This window comes from Amblyraja radiata, chromosome 8 (assembly GCF_010909765.2).
Source record: "Amblyraja radiata isolate CabotCenter1 chromosome 8, sAmbRad1.1.pri, whole genome shotgun sequence".
Taxonomy (NCBI): Eukaryota; Metazoa; Chordata; class Chondrichthyes; order Rajiformes; family Rajidae; genus Amblyraja; species Amblyraja radiata.
In genome coordinates, this window is record NC_045963.1 from 65994300 (window position 1) to 66019942 (window position 25643).

The 25643-nt window shown below is 40.8% G+C and overlaps 1 protein-coding gene across 2 annotated transcripts in view; it reads left to right on the plus strand.

The window, feature by feature from the left end:
* adgb (androglobin) overlaps positions 1–25643 on the plus strand; it is a 213904-nt gene that overhangs the window by 59523 nt on the left and 128738 nt on the right. For both annotated transcript variants that reach the window (XM_033026113.1, XM_033026114.1), the window contains 4 exons: positions 977–1105; positions 8367–8461; positions 12655–12829; positions 21209–21299. In XM_033026113.1, the coding sequence (XP_032882004.1) occupies positions 977–1105; positions 8367–8461; positions 12655–12829; positions 21209–21299 (490 nt within the window). The remainder of the gene's footprint in view (positions 1–976; positions 1106–8366; positions 8462–12654; positions 12830–21208; positions 21300–25643) is intronic.

Below are 25643 nucleotides of genomic sequence, written 5' to 3' on the forward strand. Positions count from 1 at the left end.
GGAGTTAGATGTGGCCCTTGTGGCTAAAGGAGATAAGGCAGGTACAGGATACTGAGTTGGATGATCAGCCATGATCATATTGAATGGCGGTGCAGGCTCGAAGGGCCGAATGGCCTACTCCTGCACCTATGTTCTATGTTTCTAGTCAACATTTTCCATTACTCGTTCGACATACTCATTTCAGTAGAAATTGGACGTGGCTTCCCATGGTCTCTAGTTTATTCTGCATGAGGATATGTGGTTCAGGCCATCCCACAACCTGACATTCCCAGTGCTTATGGCATGACCATTGGAGTGAATAACTGCCCCATAGAGAAAAGAAAGGACAGATAGTGATAGGTGGAAAGGCTTGCTCAATGATGCATGTTTTGAGATGTATTGGTAGGTTGCAAGACAAATGGATGAAATGACTCCGGGAAGCTTGCTTCATGCCTTTTTAATCTGACTCCTGATCTTCCTTCTTGGATTGTCTGCATTTTCCTACGTTGCTCTTACATGCATCTTCAAGCATCGGCAGGTGTTATTTCAAACAACGGGACTTAACCCACATCTCTCCAAAATATAGTTGTTTGTCTCCCTTCCATTTCAGTTTTCCAATTTAAAGCGTGGATTGAATTCATTCTATCTTCTCTGTACATGCATGTTTACTACGTTCCAGCCAAGTGCTGGCTTTGTACATCCTGAATGTACCCCCTACAATTTAGACTGCAATTTGCTGTAGATGGAACTAGCCTCACTTCCAGCAATGCAACAGCACAGCCAGAATCATAAGCCTACATCCCTAATCTATATATTTTTGATAGGTTAACCCAACAAACCTTGGTTAAGTTTATGTTCTCATGAAATGGTCACCATTTATAAATTAAGTCTATCTTATTGTAATCCTGGAGATTGGGTTGCAATAGTGTAGATAGTCAGCTGGACGTTAAAAAAGGCACACATGTGCTTTCAGTAATTTTAAAACCTATTTTCTCAGATAAACCAGAAACAAAGGAAGCTGGGAAGAAAAAGACAAAGGAAGGAGAACACAATAAAGAGAAAAGCAAATCATTAATTCAACGACCTGCAACTCTTTCTCGGAATGCTTCTCTATCTGTACTAGAATGTAAGTTGGAAGCGTAGTTGTTGGAGGTTTTGACATGTTTTGCCCCTGTTCTCACATACATCCTAATTCCCTGGTGAGATTATTGAAAGGTTTTTCATCAATAGCTTTCTTTGATGAGAAAAGTGTTATTGCTAGGCTAAAACTGTCAAAGTAAAAATAGTATATATAGATATAGATATATAAATAGATATAGATGTAGATATATAAATAGATATAGATATATAAATAGATATAGATATAGATATATAAATAGATATATATATATAGATATAGATATATAAATAGATATAGATATAAATATATAAATATATATATATATATTAACCAGTATTACTCTATTGCTGAACTTTGAAACCATTTTTAGGCTCAAATACAAGCTGTTCTAAGAATCCATCACAAAGTCACTCCACAAAGTCCCTTTCTTGGGGTCTAGTACCAACCTGATTTTCCCAGTCTACCTGCATGTTGAAATCTCCCATAGCAACCACAGCATTACTTTTGCTACATGCCAATTTTAACTCCTGATTCAACTTGCACCCTATGTCCAGGCTACAGTTTGGGGGCCTGGAGATTAGTCCCATTAGGGTCTTTTTACCCATACAATTTCTTAGTTCTATCCATACTGACTCCGCATCTCCTGTTTCAATGCCACCCCTTGGAAGGGACTGAATTTCATTCCTCACCAACAGAGCAACCCCACACCCTCTGCCCACCTGTCTGTCTTTTCGATAGGAGGTATACCCTTGAATATTCCGTTCCCAGCCCTGGCCCTCTTGCAACCATGTCTCAGTAATTCCCACACCATCATACTTGCCAGTTTCTAACTGAGCCTCAAGCTCAGCCATGATTGAATACTGGAGTAGACTCAATGGACTGAATAGCCTAATTCTACTGCTATAACTTGTGAAAAATGGAAAGGCCACATGGAGTTGGTGCTCGAAGTAATGGGCGATTTATTAAACTGGTGTTTGCGCACCAGGAGGCCAACCAAAGCTGACCTGTCAAGTATGATTCTGGTACATTTTTATATTCTCAGATGATAAGATTACTCGTAAACTTGAATAACAATACAACAAAATCTTAATTACAGGATGGAACTCAGAAAGACTTAATCAGATCACAAACAGAATTAGATGATGATCCACAAGTCTAAGTGCATTAACATAGATCCACATTTTTGTTACAAAGCTAGGTACACACATAATCATTCCTGTTAGATTTTGTCTGCAGTTTCCTGCCGAGGTCCAAATTTCTGTACAATGGTAGGCATACGCATAATCAATGACATTCCTGGTAGACTTTATCTGCAGTTTCCTGCCACCACATTAGCGCAATCCACATCTCTATTCACTAATTCTAACCCTCACTATTGATTACCCTACAACCCATGTCATATGGCCAGGAAACAAAATAAAGATGTTTCGTATTTTAGAGGTGCTGCATGTTTTACCAGCATGTACCACCACTAAAGCACTGATTCTAGTGATGATGTTTAAAAGTTTGAATTTGTGACCATGGAATACATGGCATCTTACCTTAAACTAAGATCAAGCAATAACTAAGTTTTGACAAAGGATCTTCAACTTTTAAAAAAATAACTCATTACGCAGGTGCTACATGACCTACTGAGTATTCTCAGCATTTTCAGATTTTAATTCAGAATTGCAGCATTTTCATTTATTTTGTATTTCATGACAAAATTTACCTTGATTAAGCTTCCTGATGTTCCGAAACTTTGATCATCATTTTGTTGAAGAAATGGTAAGTGTGGAAAGGGTAATCAGAAGCACTCGGAGAGGAGACAAAGGAGAAATCAACTATAGGAGTAACTTTGATCACATCAGTAACTCAAATGAAAGTGCGCTGCCATCTAATGGTGATGCTAGTGACAACACAACATCCATCATTACCAAGTTACTCATTGATTTTCCACTTCCTACTGTGTATTAAATATTTTTTAAAGCAGTAAGTCTTGGATGAGATAAGAATCTTAAATGGCCAAAGCCCTGCACTGTTAATCTACATCTCGTAGGCAACCCCATTCAATATGTTCTACATAAAACAGTTCAGGAGCCATATTATATAAAGTAATTCAAGGCTTTGATGAAAGTACAAAAATGTTCACCAGGCTGACTCCAAAGTAAAGAGATGTTGAAGAGACTGATTATTATCATACAGTAAAAATCCAATACACCAGCATTTGAAGAACTTTTTCACGCTATTGGATGGTATTCCCTGTTTAATACAACAAAACATTTTAAATTCACATTTTTTAAAGAAGTACACAGTATTATAATCAAATTTATAGTGAATCCCATGTTTAAAAATAGCACAGGGAATGGATCCTAGTAAGATTAAAGGAAACAAGGAAATAGATGTAAAGATTTTTTCTTTTTTTCTGGAGGAATCCAAAGCCAAAGGTTCCAAATATGAAATAGCCACAAATAAATTTAAGAGGGAATCCAGGAGAAAATTCATCATCCAAAAAGAGGTAAGGATGTGAGACTCACATTTATGAGGAATGACAGGGATAAATAGCATAGATACATTTTGCATAATACATTTGTTCCAACCTGTGCTCTCTTTTTTTTTTGATCCTGTAACATCAGAGTTGTGCCCCTTGTTTGATGTGTCAAACAATAGGTAGTAGTTGGGATGTTGTACTCCTTTTACAATTTACATTGAGCTTCCATGCTCTCAGTTCCACCCCAAATACCTCTCCACTTTGTGTGATCATGAGCAAGGAATTCCCATGTTGCATTTTTTCGGAAACATTTTGAGTGCAGCCTTGATTTTTTTCCCTTTTCCTCTGGTAAAGTCTTACTAGAACAAAGAACAGAGTTTCTGTTGCAGGAGTCTAGAAACAATTAATATTTCCATACACCTTCGTCTGATGCCATTCAGCCCATCAAACCTAGACTAATTTAAATAGCAATCCCTTTAACCCTGTATGTTATACTTCCTATGTTCCCATCAACTTTCCCAAGTTCTACCACACAGCTTTACATTATTGAAGTTGGGTAATCTATGTTCTGGATGTCAGGTGCAACATTGCAGCAAAAATAATTTCTGCAGCTTTGCAGATGCTGGTTTGAGCTGACATTGGCTCTGCTGTAGACTCATTTGATAAAATGCACTCTACTGTACCATCATGAAGCAAACGTAAAATGGATTTGAATTCCTGTGGGCAGTCATATTTAAGAAGGGAGCACCACAATACTACCTGATTGATGGAGTCAATGTCTTCAGTGAGGCTGAGACAGATCTGTGGTTGGTGATACTCTGTTTATTTCTCTTAAATGTCATGAGGTGAAGGTTCACTGTGCCTTCAGATGGATGGATTTTATACTCCCCTCAGGATCTACTGTGCTCCCTCTCAAATCTTATCTATTTTAGTGAGATCTTCACTCATTCTTCTAAATTCCAGTGAGACTAAGCTGATTTTGTCTGTTCTTTATGTGTGAGATAAACTTTCTTCCACCTCTCCCCACCCCGAGAATCAATCTAGTAAATCTATGTTGCAAAAACTCCCTTTTGCATGGAGACTAAAACTGCGTAAAATGTACCAGGTATCATCTCATTAAAACCTTACTGCATTATGGTTTGCTTACTCTTCTCCACAAATTTCTTGAAATAAGTGTCATTGTGTCATTTGGCTTCCTATTTGTTTGCGGTAGTTGACTATTAAATATGAACATTTCATTGAGCTCGCTATCAAGAATACACTATGTGCTATAATTTATTGGCTTTTCACCATTTGTAAAAACAACCATTTTCTATTCTCACTATTCTCATTACCAAAATTAATAACCTTGCATTTTCATAATTTTCCATTACTTTACAAGCTAAATCTCCATATATCCTTCCCTGATATTTTATGTCATCTTTCCAAGGCATTTTCTATTGTAGCTTTGTCAGCAATCCTATGTATGTTGCACACTTTACTTATGTTTAGGTCGCTATATAAGTAGCTGAGGAGCGGGCACTACTTATGATGGCATGCTATGTTGACAAAGATTCTTTATCCAATTCATGATCCATATTACCTCCAATACCCTAAGCTCTTATATTGTGTAATAGTCTTTTCCTCATCTGTGAATTTTGTTTAAAAATAAGCTACAGATGGACATTCTGCCCAGTCTGTTATTTTTGTTTATCGAATGTGGACATCACTGGCATGATTAACATTTAATACCAAACCTAAGATGGTGGCAAAACATATTTTTGAACTGCTGCAATCCTCTTTTATCTGGCATGCTTCTTATATACTTCGAAAATATATTATGCAATGTATCAAGCATGATTTCTCTTTCATTAAACTGTGTTGCCTTTGCCTAATTTTATTACAATTGCCTTTATACTCCTTGATAATAGGTTTCAGCACTTTTTGCATTTATGTCAAATTGATTTGTCAGCTATTTTCTTCAGCATGCCTTTCTTAAATAAGATGTTGGATTCCTGTGTGCCAACAATATTTCTGAATCTTAGAATTTTGGAACACCATAGCTGATGCATCTTCTCTTGTTTTAAAGTTGAACATAAGAACTATCCAGTCAAGGTGATTTGGAGACTTTCTTTCCTCTTAATTCTTCCAGTACTTTTCTTTCCTGTTATTAATAATTTCAAGTTTCCTATTCTGATTTGCGCAGCTGTCACCAACCATTTCTGGCATATGCAACCATTAAGATATTGATTAAATATTTATTTACTTCAGCCATTTCTTTATTCCCCACTGTATTTTCTTCTGTCTTGGACTCTACAGGGTTCACATTTAGTTTTGCTACTCACTACGTTTTTACAGCATTTTAGAAGCTCTTATATTTTTAAATAGTTCTTCATATTTTTCATTTTTTTATATTTTCTTTTCAATTCTTCTTTTTCAATTCTCTGATCATTTGTTGTAGGTATGTTGCAAAGCCTACCTGAAGCGTCGCTGAAAATCTGCCGCTGCGGGTGTGCGCGATTTTGGCGCTGTTTAGAGGGGGCGGGTTTAAAACACGATTTTCTCTAGGCTGTTCAAATCGAAGATGTTCAGCCTAGTTAATTATTAACGAAAAATCGCTGGAAGACCCCGTCGCAAAAGCTATTATTAGTTTTAAAGGCCTCGTATAATAGTTATAGTAGTTTAAAAATCAACCTCTAAACCCGCGAACACCAGCAACCGCAGTGTCTCATAAAGCAAATAGCAGAAGGTAGGCTGTATATTTTTACATTAAAAAGGGCTTCTAAAGATCCCTTTATACAAAGTTTAATATTGCGAGTAGCTCATTTTGGGCCCATTATATCCCGCAGTATTTTTCTCGGCATTTGGGGCACAAATCTACCGCAATGTGAACGTTCTAAACCAGCGCGTTCCACAGGGACCCACTGGAAAGCTGATTTAAAATGGACTTTAATTTACAGCAATTGAACACTAAATTCCTTCCATTTGGTCTATAAATTAATGTAAATGAGATTTAAAAATCATGTTTTATTGTGAATTATTTGTGAATATTATTTGGACATTTAGGCTATTTAAAAATGTTAATCATTTATTAAGAAATGGATAGATGTTTAGATCTAGTAATTGAAGTCTGAAATTAACTACAATTAGGTAACTAACTAATTATATGCTTTAATTTCAGGTCATCCAAGTAAGATAATTTTATATTTGTTTCAGAATGCTTCAATCTATGATAACTGAAAATTTCATTCAGTTCTCTTAATGTTTAAGAAAGTTATGGGCTTTTGACTGTTCACGATCACAGCTTTTTTGTTATGTCCATAGAAAATCAATAGGGAACAAGATGCTCATTTCCCAGTATGAAAATGGCCATAACTTTTTAAATACTTGAGATATGAAAGTGAATTAGGTGTCAAATTAAACTTATTTTTATGCTTTATCTGATGGGATAAATTGCAGACTTGATTTTTAAAATCTCAAAATTTTGTAACATTGCTATTTGTTGCTGGTTCCTGAAACACTCTTGATTCTCAGAACACTCCTTCCCCTTGGCCATATTACTTCTAGTTAAATCTAATACTATTGATAACCACTTTAGAATGATGTATCACATTACCTTTGTCAGATGATTGAATAACAGAACAAGGGGATAAATGGTTTTGAGTCATAGTCATACAATGTGGAAACAAGCCCAAAGGCCCAACTTGCTCACGTCGGCCAACCTGCCCCATATATTGTAATCTGCCTGTGTTTGGCACCACATCCTTCCAAACCTTTCCTATCCATCTACCTGTCCAAATGTTTCTTAAACATTGTGATAGTGCCTGGCTCAACTACTTCTTCTGCCAGCCCATTCCTTTACTTACCACCATTTGTGTAAAAATAGTTGCCCTTCAGGTTACTTAATAATTATTTTCTCCCTCACCTTAAACCTATGTCCTCTTGAATCAATGGTTCTTGATTCCCTACTCTGGGTAGAAGAATCTGTGTATTTAACATATCTATTCATTTAATGATCTTATTTACCTCTATGAGATCACCCCTCATCTTCCTATGCTACAAGGAAGAAAGTCCTAACTAGCTCAACCTCTCCCTTCAGCTCAGGCCCTGGAGTCCTGGCAGCAACCTCGTAAATCTTCTCTGAGGGATTAAAAGTTGTTAATCCTTTTCAGTTTAATGACATCTTTCCTACAGCAGGTTCCCCTGTACCTGTTCAATATTCAGTTTCAGCGTTACATTTATGAACAATATCTGGTATGAATAGCTTTGTTCAAACAAACATAGCCCAGTTTACAGATAGCATCTTTTCAATTTGTGCACGACTAAGGTGATCCATTGTTCAAACCCAAATGGTGCTTAACATTTATTTCTTAAAGGAAGAGAATTGTACATGCATTTAAAGTATGACCTTCATTACATCAAAATGTTACCCCCTCCCCATCTGTCATCCAAAGAATGTTTCCACTGTGGGTGATTAGAGGATTTGAAATAATTGGCAATTGAACCTTGGAACAATGTGCAGCAAGTTGCTATGATGTTTATTGCACTGTCAAATTTGGCGGTGGGGGCATATTCTATAATCACTTTCAAAAGTGTTTGTATTCTTAAAACGTACAAAAAAGAAATATGCAAAGTGAGGAGAAGCAATGTGATTGGCACTGGCACAAATGGCCAAATCTCTTCATTTGTGCTGAACCGACTCCAACCCGCTTTTGAAAAAAAGTTACTGCTATTGTGTAGAGATAAAAGGGTAGGAAAGTTGACTCTAGTAGTATACCATTGTTTAAGATGGCACTTTTTATGTTCTTTGTGCTGCAGTACTCCCGATGCCAGTGATGCCACAGATGGTGATGTATGCTACCTATGTCCCACTGCAGCTGTCAGACAGAACTACTTCATTGCTTGGACAAATGGTAATGACGACGGCTCTTTTTTAATATTGTGTGCCATTTCTTCTCTCATTTTATTATTCCAATGATACTGTAATCAAGTGAACAGCTACAGGTTACCTGCAATGTAAAGATAATGATTGAACAATCTATTTTAACAATTTGGGTTGAGCGATAAATATTTACCAGGATTTTGGGAGAATTCCTATCTTCTACTTCAAACTATTGCCATGGAATCTTTCACATTCACTTGAGAGCAATGGTCCTTCAACATCTAATCTGAAAACTAGCATCTCTGACAGTGCACCATTTTCATTATTGCATTGGGAGTATCAGTTTCAATGTTCATGTCTCAAGAGTGGCACTGAAAGGTCCAACCTTCAATTTTAAGTTAAGGGAGCTATCATGTGAGCTACAGCTGAAACTGTAGAGATGTAATACAGCTCTTAAAGATGTTCGTACAGCTCTTAAAGATAGCGGAGTCAGAGGATATTGGGAGAGGGCAGGAATGGGGTACTGATTGTGGATGATCAGCCATGATCACATTGAATGGCGGTGCTGGCTCGAAGAGCCGAATGGCCTACTCTTGCACCTATTGTCTATTGTAATCATACAAAATATTTAATCTACAAACTATCCCAGTTATGGAGGAAAGAAAGTGACTGATGGACACAAAATGCTGGAGTAACTCTGGAGAGAAGGAATCCAGAGATGCTGCCTGTCCCGCTGAGTTACTCCAGCATTTTTTGTCTATCTTCGATTTAAACCACTGAGAAGTTATGCAGCCATAGGGTCAAAGAGAGACACGCACAGACATGGGACCTTCAGTCCACTAGGATTGTGCCAATCATCAAGCACACATTTTTAAATTACAACGACCCTGTTTTATTCTCTCCACATTTCTATCACTCATCTATAATGAGGGGCAATTTACAGTATACTGAGTAGCTGCTCAATTACCTGCTGCTGATGGGAAGAGAGTCTGAATGGAAGCAGAATACATGAGACAAGCAGAGGAGATTTATCTTTAGTCAGAAGGTGGTGAACCTGTGGAATTCTTTGCCACAGAAGGCCGTCAGTGGATATTTTTAAGGCAGAGATAGATAGATTACTGTTTCATACAGGTGTCAGAGGCTATGGGGTGAAGCAGAAGAGTGGGTTAGGAGGGAGAAATAGATCAGCCATGTTTGAATGGTGGAGTAGACTTGATGGGCCGAATGGCCCAATTCTACTCCTCTTCCTTATGACCAAATGCGATAGGTGGAGGTCAGGCCACAGGGAGATGTGTTTGTGAGGATCTGGACAATAAACGATAGGTGCAAGAGTAGGCCATTCGGCCCTTCAAGCCAGCACCGACCGCCATTCAATGTGATCAATGCTGATCATCCACAATCAGTACCCCGTTCCTGCCTTCTCCCCATATCCCCTGCCTTCGCTAGTTTCAAGAGCCCTATCTAGCTCTCCCTTGAAAATATCCAGAGAACCGGCCTCCACTGCCCTCTTAGAGGCAGAGAATTCCACACAATTACAACTCTCTGTGTGAAAAAGTGTTTTCTCATCTCTGTTCTAAATGACTTACCCCTTATTCTTAAACTGTGGCCCCTGGTTCTGGACTCCCCCAACATCGGGAACATGTTTCCTGCCTCTAGCATGTCCAAACCCTTAATAATCTTATGTTTCAATAAGATACCCACTCATCCTTCTAAATTCCAGAGTACACAAGCCCAGCCGCTCCATTCTATCAACATATGACAGTCCCGCCATCCCGGGAAATAACCTTGTGAACCTACGCTGCACTCCTTCAATAGCAAAAACGTCCTTCCTCAAATTTGGAGACCAAAACTGCACACAATACTCCAGGTGTAGTCTCACTCCTCTTGTTATGAAGGCCAACATGCCATTTACTTTCTTCACTGCATGCTGTACCTGCATGCTTACTTTCATTGACTGATGAACAAGGACCCCCAGATCCCGTTTCTACGTCCTCTTTTCCCAACGACACCATTTAGATAATAATCTTCCTTCCTGTTTTTGCTACCAAAGTGGATAACTCACATTTATTCACATTAAACGATATCTGCCCACTCACCTAACCTGTTCAAGTCACCCTGCATTCTCATAGCATCCTCCTCACAGTTCACACTGTCACCCAGCTTTGTGTCTGCAAATTTGCTAATGTTACTTGTAATCCCTTCATCGAAATCATTAATATATATTGTAAATAGCTGTGGTCCCAGCACCGAGCCTTGCGTACCCCACTATTCACTGCCTGCCATTCTGAAAGGGACCCGTTAATCCCTACTCTTTGTTTTCCTGTCTGCCAACCAATTTTCTATCCATGTCAGCACTCTACCCCCAATACCATGTGCACTAATTTTGCCCACTAATCTCCTATATGGGAACTTATCAAATGCTTTCTGAAAGTCCAGGTACACTACATCCACTGGCTCCCCCTTGTCCATTTTCCTAGTTGCATCCTCAAAAAATTCCAGAAGATAAGTCAAGCATGATTTCCCCTTCCATGCTGACTCGGACCGATCCTGTTACTGCTATCCAAACGTGCTGCTATTTCATCTTTTACGATTGACTCCAGCTTCCCCACCACCTATGTCAGGCTAACTGGTCTATAATTCCCTGTTTTCTCTCTCCCGCCTTTCTTAAAAAGTGGGATAACATTAGCTACCCTCCAATCCACAGATCCTGATCCTGAATCTATAGAACATTGGAAAATGATCACCAATGCGTCCACGATTTCTAGAGCCACTTCCTTAAGTACCCTGGGATGCAGACCATCAGGTCTTGGGGATTTATCAGCCTTCAGTCCCATCAGTCTACCCAACACAATTTCCTGCCTAATGTGGATTTACTTCAGTCCCTCAGTCACCCCAGATCCTCTGGCTGGTACATCAGGAAGATTGCTTGTGTCCTCCTTAGTGAAGACGGATCCAAAGTACCTGTTCAACACATCTACCGTTTTCTTGTTCCCCATAATAAATTCACCCTTTACAGTATTCAAGGGTCCAACTTTGGTCTTAACTAATTTTTTCCTCTTCACATACCTAAATGATAATGAACCTTTTGCAGTCATGCTGAGAGGAATGAGGGGAAACTAATACTGAAGAGAATGGGAAGGTAGTGGCATTTTACTTGAGTTGGAAGTTGTGCAGGATGGAACTTAAAGCAATAGGGAGGAGAACATTATTGAAATCAGGTGTGATGGCAACTATTGCACAAAAAAAAAGATTCAGCAGCAGGAGTGGGATAACAGTAGTATTAGACATCAAAATCAGTGTTAATTGATTGGTGATGTCGCCGGAGGATTAGCAGAGAGTCCCAGTGATAGCAGAATGTTAGAATCTGAGCACAGTTTTAGCTCGCGTTGGAACATGTAAAAATTGGCATTAGTGGTCAAATGCTGGAAGTTATGTCACATTCATTTTCTGATGTCAAAAGGGGTGCAGAGCATTGTGTTCAGAAACCTGAGATGGAAGAGGAAATTAGAGATAAAGACATGGGCAGCAATGGCTTTTATCTTAGACAGGATTTTTTTTTAGTCGCATTTACATTTGATTCCCAATGTATTCAATTTACTCCCTATTTCCAAGTAAATAAACTTGCTAAGAAAGATGTCATCGGTTGAGAACCTAATCTCACAAACTACTGCCCACTTGAACCATCACTCACTTCCTACCCCATCGGTGAAGAGGTTTATAATCCCAAATTGGCATCATCAAACACCCTCAGAACCCACAGATTCGAAGCTGTGGTCACTCTTGATCCTGAGGAACCACCTAAAACAAAGTTGATTGTTTGTGACTCTGAACATTTGCTTATTTCTGGCAATTAGTGTTGCTACCACTCCATGCTCTCAGGTTGGCTTCCCACTGTTTTATTATGTATCACATATGCACATTTAGAGATTCTAGCCAGTCTTCAGAAAGTTCCCATAATTTTCAATTTACTTTATAGAGCAATTCATTGATGTTGATGAATGTGCACCATTTAGATACTGAGCAGTTCGAATGCCACATCATAATGCCCAATTCCAAGATTTATTTGAAGGAAGGAACTGCAGATGCTGGTTTAAACCGAAGATAGACAAAATACTGGAGAAACTCAACGGGAAAGACAGCATCTCTGGAGAGATGGAATGGGAGACGTTTCGGGTCGAGACCCTTTTATTTATTTTCAATAAAATTATTTTCATTCTATTGTAGGCTGAATCCTCAGAAAAGCTGCGGCACTATGGCCTTTCCCACATGCACAGTCACCCAGTACTGGTGAGAAGAACAAGATCCTGTCCCCTTGTAAATCCACCAGAGGAGATACCGATTCCTCAATGGAAGTTGATACGACCACGGAATCGTCCCTTTCCGATAGCTGACCCAAAAGGTAATTCACTTTCATTTTCACAATGAAAATAGCATCCAGTGTGATTGTTCAATTTGTCTAAAGAACTTGAATAATCATGATCAAAGGGTTGTAGGTAGTTTAACTGAATTCTTGGTTTATACACTTTGAAAGAGTAGGGGATCTATTGGAGTAAATTGATGTCCAGGAATTTTTTAGATAGACATATAATGCTGGAGTAACTCAGCGGGACAAGCAGCATCTCTGGAGAGAAGGAATGGGTGATGTTTTGGGTCGAGACCCTTCTTGAATTTACTCCAGCATTTTGTGTCTATCTTCGATTTACACCAGCATCTGCAGTTCTTTCCTACTCATCCAGGAATTGTTTAGTTATGTTGTAAATGAGTAAGCAGCAGAACCAATTCAGATCTTCCCTTTTGCAATCCTGTCTGTGGTCATTCTAAGTTTTCCTTGCTTTTCCTCACTACGCACACCAACAAAAAAAATTTGCATTTACAGAGAACCCTTAAGCTGACACAAGATGCTTCAAAGGAGTGTTGTCAAACAGAGTTTAACTAAGAGGTATTGAGACCATATAACCATATAACAATTACAGCACGGAAACAGGCCATCTCGGTCCTACACTTATTTTCCTCTAGTCCCATCTGGATGAATTTAGAGCCTGGATTGACACCTGGAAGTATGATGTTGTGGCGATCAGTGAAACATGGTTGCAAGAGGGCTGTGATTGGAAACTAAATATTCCAGGATTTCGTTGTTTCAGGTGTGATAGAATTGGAGGGGCAAGAGGTGGAGGTGTTGCATTGCTTATCAGGGAAGATATTACAGCAGTGCTTTGGCAGGATAGATTAGAGGGCTCGTCTACGGAAGCTATTTGGGTGGAACTGAGAAATGGGAAAGGGGTAGCAACACTTATAGGGGTGTATTATAGACCACCAAATGGGGAACGAGAATTGGAAGAGCAAATATGTAAGGAGATTGCAGATATTAGTAGTAAGCACAAGGTAGTGATTGTGGGAGATTTCAATTTTCCACACATAGACTGGGAAACACATTCTGTAAATGGGCTGGATGGGTTGGAGTTTGTAAAATGTGTGCAGGATAGTTTTTTGCAGCAATACATAGAAGTACCTACTAGAGAAGGGGCGGTGCTGGACCTCCTGTTAGGAAATGAGATGGGTCAGGTTGCGGAGGTATGCGTTGGGGAACAGTTCGGGACCAGTGATCACAATACCATTAGTTTCAATATAATTATGGAGAGGATCAGAACTAGACCTAGGGTTGAGATTTTTGATTGGAGAAAGGCTAACTTTGAGGAGATGCGAAAGGATTTAAAAGGAGTAAATTGGGACAGTTTGTTTTATGGGAACGATGTAGAAGAGAAATGGAGGACATTTAAAGGGGAAATTTTAAGAGTACAGAATCGTTATGTCCCTGTTCGGTTGAAAGGAAATAGTAAAAATTGGAAAGAACCATGGTTTTCAAGGGAAATTGGACACTTGGTTCGGAAAAAGAGAGCGATCTACAATAATTATAGGCAGCATGGAGTAAATGAGGTGCTTGAGGAGTATAAAGAATGTAAAAAGAATCTTAAGAAAGAAATTAGAAAAGCTAAAAGGTATGAGGATGCTTTGGCAAGGTGAAAGTAAATCCAAAGGATTTTTACAGCTATATTAATAGCAAAAGGATAACGAGGAATAAAATTGGTCCATTAGAGAGACAGAGTGGACAGCTATCTGCAGAGCCAAAAGAGATGGGGAAGATATTGAACAATTTATTTTCTTCGGTATTCACCAAGGAGAAGGATATTGAATTATGCGAGGTAAGGGAAACAAGTAGAGTAGCTATGGAAACTATGAGATTCAAAGAAGAGGAAGTACTGACACTTGTGAGAAATATAAAAGTGGATAAGTCTCCAGGTCCGGACAGGATATTCCCTAGGACATTGAGGGAAGTTAGTGTAGAAATAGCAGGGACTATGACAGAAATATTTCAAATGTCATTAGAAACGGGAATAGTGCCGGAGGATTGGCGTACTGCGCATGTTGTTCCATTGTTTAAAAAGGGGTCTAAGAGTAAACCTAGCAATTATAGACCTGTTAGTTTGACGTCAGTGGTGGGCAAATTAATGGAAAGGATACTTAGAGATAATATATATAAGCATCTGGATAAACAGGGTCTGATTAGGAACAGTCAACATGGATTTGTGCCTGGATGGTCATGTTTGACTAATCTTCTTGAATTTTTTGAAGAGGTTACTCGGGAAATTGATGAGGGTAAAGCAGTGGATGTTGTATATATGGACTTCAGTAAGGCCTTTGACAAGGTTCCTCACGGAAGGTTGGTTAAGAAGGTTCAATTGTTGGGTATTAATGGTGGAGTAGCAAGATGGATTCAACAGTGGCTGAATGGGAGATGCCAGAGAGTAATGGTGGATGGTTGTTTGTCAGGTTGGAGGCCAGTGACTAGTGGGGTGCCACAGGGATCTGTGTTGGGTCCACTGTTGTTTGTCATGTACATCAATGATCTGGATGATGGTGTGGTAAATTGGATTGGTAAGTATGCAGATGATACTAAGATAGGTGGGGTTGTGGATAATAAAGTAGATTTTCAAAGTCTACAGAGAGATTTATGCCAGTTGGAAGAGTGGGCTGAAAGATGGCAGATGGAGTTTAATGCTGATAAGTGTGAGGTGCTACATCTTGGCAGGACAAATCAAAATAGGACGTACATGGTAAATGGTAGGGAATTGAAGAATGCAGGTGAACAGAGGGATCTGGGAATAACTGTGCACAGTTCCCTGAAAGTGGAATCTCATGTAGATAGGGTGGTAAAGAAAGCTTTTGGTGTGCTGGCCTTTATAAATCAGAGCCTTGAGTATAGAAGTTGGGATGTAATGTTAAAATTGTACAAGGCATTGGTGAGGCCAATTCTGGAGTATGGTGTACAATTTTGGTTGCCTAATTATAGGAAGGATGTCAACAAAATAGAGAGAGTACAGAGGAGATTTACTAGAATGTTGCCTGGGTTTCAGCAACTAAGTTACAGAGAAAGGTTGAACAAGTTAGGGCTTTATTCTTTGGAGCGCAGAAGGTTAAGGGGGGACGATAGAGGTCTTTAAAATGATGAGAGGGATAGACAGAGTTGACGTGGATAAGCTTTTCCCACTGAGAGTAGAGAAGATTCAAACAAGGGGACATGACTTGAGAATTAAGGGACAGAAGTTTAGGGGTAACATGAGGGGGAACTTCTTTACTCAGAGAGTGGTGGCTGTGTGGAATGAGCTTCCAGTGAAGGTGGTGGAGAATACGTGTTCGGCACGGACTAGAAGGGTCGAGACGGCCTGTTTCCGTGCTGTAATTGTTATATGGTTATATGGTTACCTGCACTTAGACCATAACCCTCAATTCCTTTCCCATCCATATACCTACCCAATTTATTTTTAAATGATAAAATCGAACCTGCCTCCACCACTTCCACTGGAAGCTCATTCCACACAGCTACCACTCTCTGAGTAAAGAAGTTCCCCCTCATGTTACCCCTAAACTTCTGTCCCTTAAATCTGAAGTCATGTCCTCTTGTTTGAAACTTCCCTACTGTCAATGGGAAAAGCTTATCCACGTCAACTCTGTCTATCCCTCTCATCATTTTAAAGACCTCTATCAAGTCCCCCCTTACTGTTCTGCGCTCCAAAGAATAAAGACCTAACTTATTCAACCTTTCTCTGTAACTTAGTTGCTGAAACCCAGGCAACATTCTAGTAAATATCCTCTGTACGCTCTCTATGTTGTTGACATCCTTCCTATAATTAGGCGACCAAAATTGTACACCATACTCCAGAATTGGCCTCACCAATGCCTTGTACAATTTTAACATTACATCCCAACTTCTATACTCAATGCTCTGATTTATAAAGGCTAGCACACCAAAAGCTTTCTTTACCACACTATCTACATGAGATTCCACCTTCAGGGAACTATGCACAGTTATTCCTAGATCCCTCTGTTCAACTGCATTCCTCAATTCCCTACCATTTACCATGTACGTCCTATTTTGATTTGTCCTGCCAAGATGTAGCACCTCACACTTATCAGCATTATACTCCATCTGCCATCTTTCAGCCCATTCTTCCAAATGGCCTAAATCTCTCTGTAGACTTTGGAAATCTACTTCATTATCCACAACACCACCTATTTTAGTATAATCTGCATACTTACTAATCCAATTTACCACGCCATCATCCAGATCATTGATGTACATGACAAATAACAGTGGACCCAACACAGATCCCTGTGGCACCCCACTAGTCACCGGACTCCAACCTGACAAACAGCCATCCACCATTACCCTCTGGCATCTCCCATTCAGCCACTGTTCAATCCATCTTGCTACTCCTGCATTAATACCCAACAATTGAAACTTCTTAACCAACCTTCCATGAGGAACCTTGTCAAAGGCCTTACTAAAGTCCATATAGATAACATCCACTTGTTTACCATCATCAATTTCCCTAGTAACCTCTTCAAAAAATTCAAGAAGATTAGTCAAACATGACCTTCCAGGCACAAATCCATGTTGACTGTTCCTAATCAGACCCTGTTTATCCAGATGCTTATATATATTATCTCTAAGCATCCTTTCCATTAATTTGCCCACCACTGAAGTCAAACTGTAGGTTTACTCTTAGAACCCTTTTTAAACAATGGAACAACATGCGCAGTACGCCAATCCTCCGGCACTATTCCCGTTTCTAATGACATTTGAAATATTTCTGTGTTAGCCCCTGCTATTTCTACACTAACTTCCCTCAATGTCCTAGGGAATATCCTGTCAGGACCTGGAGACTTATCCACTTTTATATTTGTCAAAAGTGTCAGTACTTCTTTTTCTTTGAATCTCATAATTTCCATAGCTACTCTACTTGTTTCCATTACCTCACATAATTCAATATCCTTCTCCTTGGTGAATACCGAAGAAAATAAATTGTTCAATATCTCCCCCATCTCTTTTGGCTCTGCAGATAGCTGTCCACTCTGTCTCTCTAATGGACCAATTTTATCCCTCGTTGTCCTTTTGCTATTAATATAGCTGTAAAAACCCTTTTGGATTTACTTTCAACTTGCCAAAGCATCCTCATACCTTTTAGCTTTTCTAATTTCTTTCTTAAGATTCTTTTTACATTCTTTATACTCCTCAAGCACCTCATTTACTCCATGCTGCCTATAATTATTGTAGATCGCTCTCTTTTTCCGAACCAAGTGTCCAATTTCCCTTGAAAACCATGGTTCTTACCAATTTTTACTATTTCCTTTCAACCGAACAGGGACATAACGATTCTGTACTCTTAAAATTTCCCCTTTAAATGTCCTCCATTTCTCTTCTACATCGTTCCCATAAAACAAACTGTCCCAATTCACTCCTTTTAAATCCTTTCGCATCACATCAAAGTTAGCCTTTCTCCAATCAAAAATCTCAACCCTAGGTCCAGTTCTGACCCTCTCCATAATTACATTGAAACTAATGGCATTGTGATCACTGGACCCGAAGTGCTCCCCAATGCATACCTCCGCCACCTGACCTGTCTCATTTCCTAACAGGAGGTCCAGCACTGCCCCTTCTCGAGTAGGTAGCTCTGTGTATTGCTGCAAAAAACTATCCTGCACTCATTTTACAAACTCCAAACCATCCAGCCCATTTACAGAATGTGTTTCCCAGTCTATGTGTGGAAAGTTGATATCTCCCACAATCACTACCTTGTGCTTACTACTAATATCTGCAATCTCCTTACATATTTGCTCTTCCAATTCTCGTTCCCCATTTGGTGGTCTATAATACACCCCTATAAGTGTTGCTACACCTTTCCCACTTCTCAGTTCCACCCAAATAGCCTCCCTAGACGAGCCCTCTAATCTATCCTGCCAAAGCACTGCTGTAATCTCTTCCCTGACAAGCAATGCAACACCTCCACCTCTTGCCCCTACAATTCTATTACACCTGAAGCAACGAAATCCTGGAATATTTAGTTTCCAATCACAGCCCTCCTGCAACCATGTTTCACTGATCGCCACAACATCATACTTCCAGGTGTCAATCCAGGCTCTAAGCTCATCCACCTTTCTTACAATGCTCCTAGCATTAAAATATACACATTTAAGAAACCCACCGCCTCTTATTCTCTGTTTATTATCTTTTTCTTCTTTCTCCCCTAGATTTTGGGTCCGAGTGCTTCCCTTCTCTGCCTCCTGCCTCACATTCTGTCTACTAGCTTTCTCTATTTGAGTCCCTCCCCCCAACCGTTCTAGTTTAAAGTCTCCCCAGTAGCCTTGGCAAATTTCCCCGTCAGGATATTGGAGACTGAAAATATTGGCGAAAAAAGTAAATTTTAAAGGATGCCTTAAGAAAGGGAAGCGAAGTAGGGATTCAGTGTTTCACGGAGAGAATTCCAGTGTTTAGGGCCTTGGTAGCGAAAGGGAAGTCTGTCACTTGCAGACCAATTAAATTCATGGATGAGCAAGTGCTTGAATTGAAGGATAGGATCTCAGACAATGGTCTGGTTGAAGAGGATGATTCAGTTGAGGAAAATCAAAACAATGTTACAATGATCCTACGTGATTCTTTTATTTTTATTTTTTAATTCCTTTTAAACTAGGTTGCTGACGAGTGTGTTTTAAAACTTTATTTTATTACTGTATATTAGTCAATGTCAAAAGAGTATTGAGTATTGAAGTTGGGAGGTCATGTTGCAGTTGTATAAGACGTTGGTGAGACCGCATTTAGAATATTGTGTTCAGTTCTGGGCACCATGTTAGAGGAAAGATATTGTCAAGCTTGAAAGGGTTCAGAGAGAAGATTTACAAGGATGTTGCCATGACTAGGGGGTGTGAGCTATTGGGAGAGGTTGAGTAGGCTGTGTCTCTTTTCCTTGGAGCGCAGGAGGATGAGGGGTGATCTTATGGAGGTGTGTAAAATCATGAGAGGAACTGATCGGATAGATGCAGAGTCTTGCCCAGAGTAGGGGAATCGAGGGCCAGAGGTTCAAGGTGAAGGGGAAAAGATTGAATAGGAATCTGTGAGGTAACTTTTTCACACAAAGGATGGTGGGTGTATAGGGCCTGTCCCGTTTTGCGATTTTTTTCGGTGACTGCGAGCGTCACCAGCCTTGACAACACAAGAAGTTCACACTGAAGTATAATAATCACATTGGAAATGAACTTATCTACAATAAATCTAAGGGCCAATAACTTTTAATAACTTTTTAAGAGATAAATTGTTTATTTAATGTCAGCTTAAAAATAACATCATATTGAAAAACAACAATTCATTTAACAAGAAACATAGAAACATAGAAAATAGGTGCAGGAGGAGGCCTTTTGGCCCTTCGAGCCAGCACCGCCATTAATTGTGATCATGGCTGATCATCCCCAATCAATAACCCTTGCCTGCCTTTTACTCATATCCCTTGATTCCACTAGCCCCTAGAGCTCTAACTCTCTCTTAAATCCATCCAGTGAATTGGCCTCCACTGCCCTCTGTGGCAGGGAATTCCACAAAGTCACAACTCTCTGGGTGAAAACGTTTTTTCTCACCTCAGTCTTAAATGGCCTCCCCTTTATTCTAAGAAAGGTATAACTTCAACAAAAGTAACTGTATATATTTAACGGCACATTTCAAAGAACATCATACTTAAGCAAAACATTTATTTAACAACAATAGTCAATCTGACAATAACATTACAATTTGCATCAACTCCACTGAGCTTCAACAAGACATCATTTCAGATGTTCTTAATAATGTACTTTGTACATTTATGTACTTTTATACTTTTCATTCTTTATGGGCACTTTTCCCCTGGCTATCGTCAGCCAAATAATCCACTTGAGTCTAAAAAAGTTGTGAAAGTCGGCGCTTTATACACCTGCGTCACTGGGCGTCACCCGCAGGACAGCATACGTCAGCGTGTGACAGGGCGCACAACATGATAAGACACCCAGATGTCGCCTAATGATTTTGAACATTCCAAAATCCAGGGGTGGCAGGGAGACACCACACGTCCCTACATGTGTCACTGCGCATCACGCCCAGACCACGCCGTGACAACCTCTTTTCAGACTGTCGCCGAAAATGTTTCCCAAGTGGGACAGGCCCTTACGGAACAGGCTGCCAGAGGAGATAGTTGAGGCTGGGACTATCCCAACATTTAAGAAACAGTTAGACAAGTACATGGATAGGACAGGTTTGGAGGGATATGGACCAAGCGCAGGCAGGTGGGACTAGTGTAGCTGGGACATGTTGGCCAGTGTGGGCAAGTTGGGCTGAAGGGCCTGTTTCTACACTGTATCACTCTCTGACTAAAAATAACTTTTAAAAGCAACCTGACAAATAATTTCTTCTAATTGACAGAGCCCAAACCAATAAAGCCTGAACAATTCATTGAAATTGCAAGTCCATTGCTTGACTACAAGATGGACACCACAATCTTCCCACCAGAGAAGTAAGTGACACCACTGCATGCAAAGCTGACTTATTACGATGCAGAAGGATAATATGTGGTCCGTGCTGACTCCCACCAGATCGATCCCATTAGATTTCTTTCCCTTTGTAACCCTGCAACTTAATCTCTCTCACATGCCCATCAACATTGCTTTGATTTTTACTTTAAGGAGTAATTTATAGGAGCCAACTACCAGAACGTCTATGGAATGTGAGAAGAAGCCCATGCAGTCAGAAGATCCATACTTTTCTTTCCTGCTGAGATGAAATTATTACTCCAAAGTTTGCTCAAAAAGGACATCGCAAGACCCCACCCAAATTAGTTCACTTCTTTCCCGCACTCTTCCAATCAAAGTTATTTAGTACTTCAACTTATTCAAAATTTGACTGGGCAGCATAGTATCGGGGAACTTGGAGATCAACAGAATCAACATTGTACCTTGTTATCCAATGAGTGGAGAAAAAATTGAATGGCGGTGGTAATGATTTGGCTAAAAGGCGATGGAAGGGTGCGGGCTAAAAACTCTTCGGTTGGGGGAGATAGGTTATGCCTGCCAATACCCATTCCATAAACTTTCATTAGAATTGCTGGTATCAGTGTATAACGCATTTAGCACTATTGACGGGACGGATTTCTGGTTCTCTCATTTCTACATTTTAAGTATAATCTGGAACAGTTTTGGACACATTGGACTGAGACGATACAGCTTTAATTGTTCATGTTACATTGGAGAAGATGAGGGGCATTTCTATTAAAATAATATCTGGTATTAAAAAAGTCAATACATCATGAAAAATGACCACTAATTTGCTTTTCTAAACCAAGTTAGAATTCGGTGGGAGGTTGATATTTTTTTGGTGAAGCTTTCATTGGAGTGTGTGATGTAAATGCTAGTGCCATCTTGAAACATTTGTACTCGTCATCAATGTGTAAATGCCAGTGCCCTCTTGAAGCCAGGAGTAGAAGCTGCCAGTTTTGCCTGGATCTCGTGACTGATGACAACTGACCTTCTAGTAGTTTCTGTTAGTTGTTGGAATTAAACTCTTCTTACAAGATGTCGGACGTGTATTCATTGTGCTAGTCACAACAGGATCATACAGCAGACATTACATGGTGTCAGAGTGAAAAAAATGGCAGGACTCGTGGAATCAAGAGCTATGGGGAGAAGGCAGGCACAGGTTATTGATTGGGACGATCAGCCATGATAACAATGAATGGTGGTGCTGGCTCGAAGGGCCGAAAGGCCTCCTCCTGCACCTATTTTCTATGTTTCTATGACTCAAGCCACCGGACCCACTCTCCATGCAAGGGAACTTAGCCAAGAATTATAAGGACTGGATAAGGGCATTCCAGCTGTACGAGACGGCAACAGAGCTGACAAGTAAGCCAGATAAGATTCGGTGTGCACATTCCTCCACATGGCGGGGCCGGCCGCTCAGCAGATTTATGAGACCTTTCAGTTCGCCCCGGAGGAATGTGAGAAGTTTCAGACATACTGTGAACCAAAAAAGAACTTAACTGTCACAAGATACATCTTTAATGCACGTAATCAGTGGCGAGGGGAGACGTTCTCCAGCTACCTGACTGCAGTGAAGTCTTTAGCTAATGATTGCAAATTTGGCATGACTCGTTGCCGCAAAACAGAATAGTCTGCGGCATCACCAGCCAGCTGCTCCGGGAAAATCAACTCCAATGCGATGACTAAACACTGGAAAAATGCAGTGACATGTGTATGATCGCCAAAGCATCAGCCGAGCACGTGAAACAGATTGCCCCAACCACCATCGCCACCGAAGAGATAGTTGATTATTTGAAACGAGACAGCACCAGTCGGCCATGGGGCCGGGGCCGAGGCAGGTATTCGCGACCCAGCCAACCACACATAGAAATCCGTAATTATGGTAATGATGCCGTCTGCCGGTCATGCACCCACGTGCATAAAACCAACTGCTGCCCCTCTCAGTACATGAGATGTCACACATGCGGAGAGATCGGGCATTTCTCCAGATCCCCCGACTGCCCGAGAAATAGAGCACCCAACAGCCGTCCATGTTCCTGACAACATGACCAGCTAATCAGACAGAAGGACGGGGACAGGAGCCGTGGCGTCCGCGACATCGAATTCGAGATGACTGTTTCACCGCTGCCTGAGCCAGTAAATGATGGCTTTGATGTATTCTATATTGACGCCGTGAATGATTCGGCGTGTGAATGGGGACAGCAGTGCAGCATTTACAATGTGGACATTGAGTTCAAACTTCACTCTGGAGCTCAAGTTGACATCCTGCCAGAGAACGTTCAGAAAGACTGGTCTTGCCTTAATGAATACTAATGTAACAGTAAGGTCGTGCTCAGGACATACGATGAAACCTGTGGGACAGGCAAAGGGGAACGTTAAATTAGGTAAGAAGGAATATAGTGTTGTCTTTCAAATAGTGAGGAGGGGATGTGAAACCCATATTTGGGAAACTGACGTGTGAGAAGTTAGGGCTTCTTGTGCGAAATGAGGTGGTTGATGTTGTGAGTGCGAGCCCATCATACACTGCGAAAATCATTGAGGAAAACCGCGAGCTTTTCCAAGGGCTGGGAAGGCTAAAATAACACGAGTACAACATAGCGCTGCAGGAGAACGTGTAACCTAAGCTAAACCCACCCCGCACTATTCCCTATAAGCTGAGGGATAAGGTCAAAGTCGAATTAGAGCGCATGGAAAGCTTGCGAGTCATAAAGCCCGTGAGCGAACCGACAGATTTGGTGAATTCAATGACTGTTGTTAGCAAGCTTAATGGCGAAGTCCGCATATGCCTTCACCCATGTGACCTCAAATGCGGCCATTCGTAGGGAGCATTTCCCAAGGCCGACATTCGAGAACATTGCAGCCCGCATGCCGAAGGCAAAATGGTTCTCGAAATTTGAATCTACAAGTGGGTACTGGTAGTTCCAACTGAGCGACGACAGCTCGTGCCTGACCACATTTAATACTACCTTTGGGAGATATCGATATCTCGTGCTTCCATTTGGAATCTCATCCGCAAGTGAAATTTGGCAGCGGGCGACGAAGGAAGAGTTCGGTCATTTAGAAGTGGTGGAGATAATCGTTGACGACATTCTCGTTTGGGGTGAGAACGCAGCCCAGCACAACGCAAGGGCGAAAGCCCTACTCGCGTGTGTGAAAGAGTCCGGCCTAAAGCTCAATTCCAGAAAGTCAGTAATGCGCTCAAATGAGATTGAATATGTGGGACATGTGTGCAAACGTTCTTGGGGATGGTGACATACTTGGGGCCAAGTTTATTCCGAACCTTTCGTGGATCACCGCCCCACTTAGACACCTAACAGAAAAGGGTGTAGCATGGCATTTTGGGCAGAAACACAGACATGTAGTAGACAAGCTGAAGCGCCTTCTCACATCGCCACCCGTGCTCAAAACGCACGATTTGAACGCGTCCGTTTCAATTGTCACAGACGCTTCCAACGCGGATTTGGAGCGGTCCTAAGCAACATGAGAGACCTGTTGCCTAAGCATCACGAGGTGTGAATGCGGCCGAGCGCAACTATGCGACTATAGAGAAGGAGCTGTGCGCCATATTGTATGCATGCAGAAAGTTTCATGACTTCATTGTCGTTCTGATCACAAGCCACGGCTTGCTTGCTAAGCCGCTACACAAACTAAGCCCCAGACTCCAGGGCATGCGAATGCACCTGCTACCGTACGACCTGGAGTTATGATGGAAACCGGGACGTGAAATGTTTGTCCCCAATGCTGCGGAAGAGCACATCACACTGACAAACGTGATACATGCTATAGAAGGCATCCAACACATGTCAGACGAGCGCCTTGCACAGTTCAAGGCTGAAACAGGAAAAGATCAAACCCTGACACTGCTGTGCGAGTACATAAGAAAGGGTTGGCCTAGTAACAAGCGTGATCTGCCCTCGGACTTGATTCCGTTTCATGCATACCATGATGAGCTGGTTGAAGTAGATGGATTAGTCTTAAGGGAAAACCGAATCGTAGTCCCCCAAAGCATGCACCGGCAGATGCTGAACGCGATACATGAATCACATCTGAGAGCAGTGAAACTAAAACAATGAGCCTGCAATTTATTTCCGTGGCTAGGAATGAATGCACAGATCGAAGACACAGTGGGAACTTGCTCGATATGTCAGGCGACTAGGAAAGCACAAGCAAGCGAGCCGCTACAACTGCACTTCATCCCCAGCAGACCCTGGTCTAAAGTCGGGGCAGACATCTTCCATCTGGATGGAGTAGACCATTTGCTAGTAGTGGACTATTACTCCAAGTACCCAGAAATAGCGCAACTGCCAGACATGAGGTCACATTCA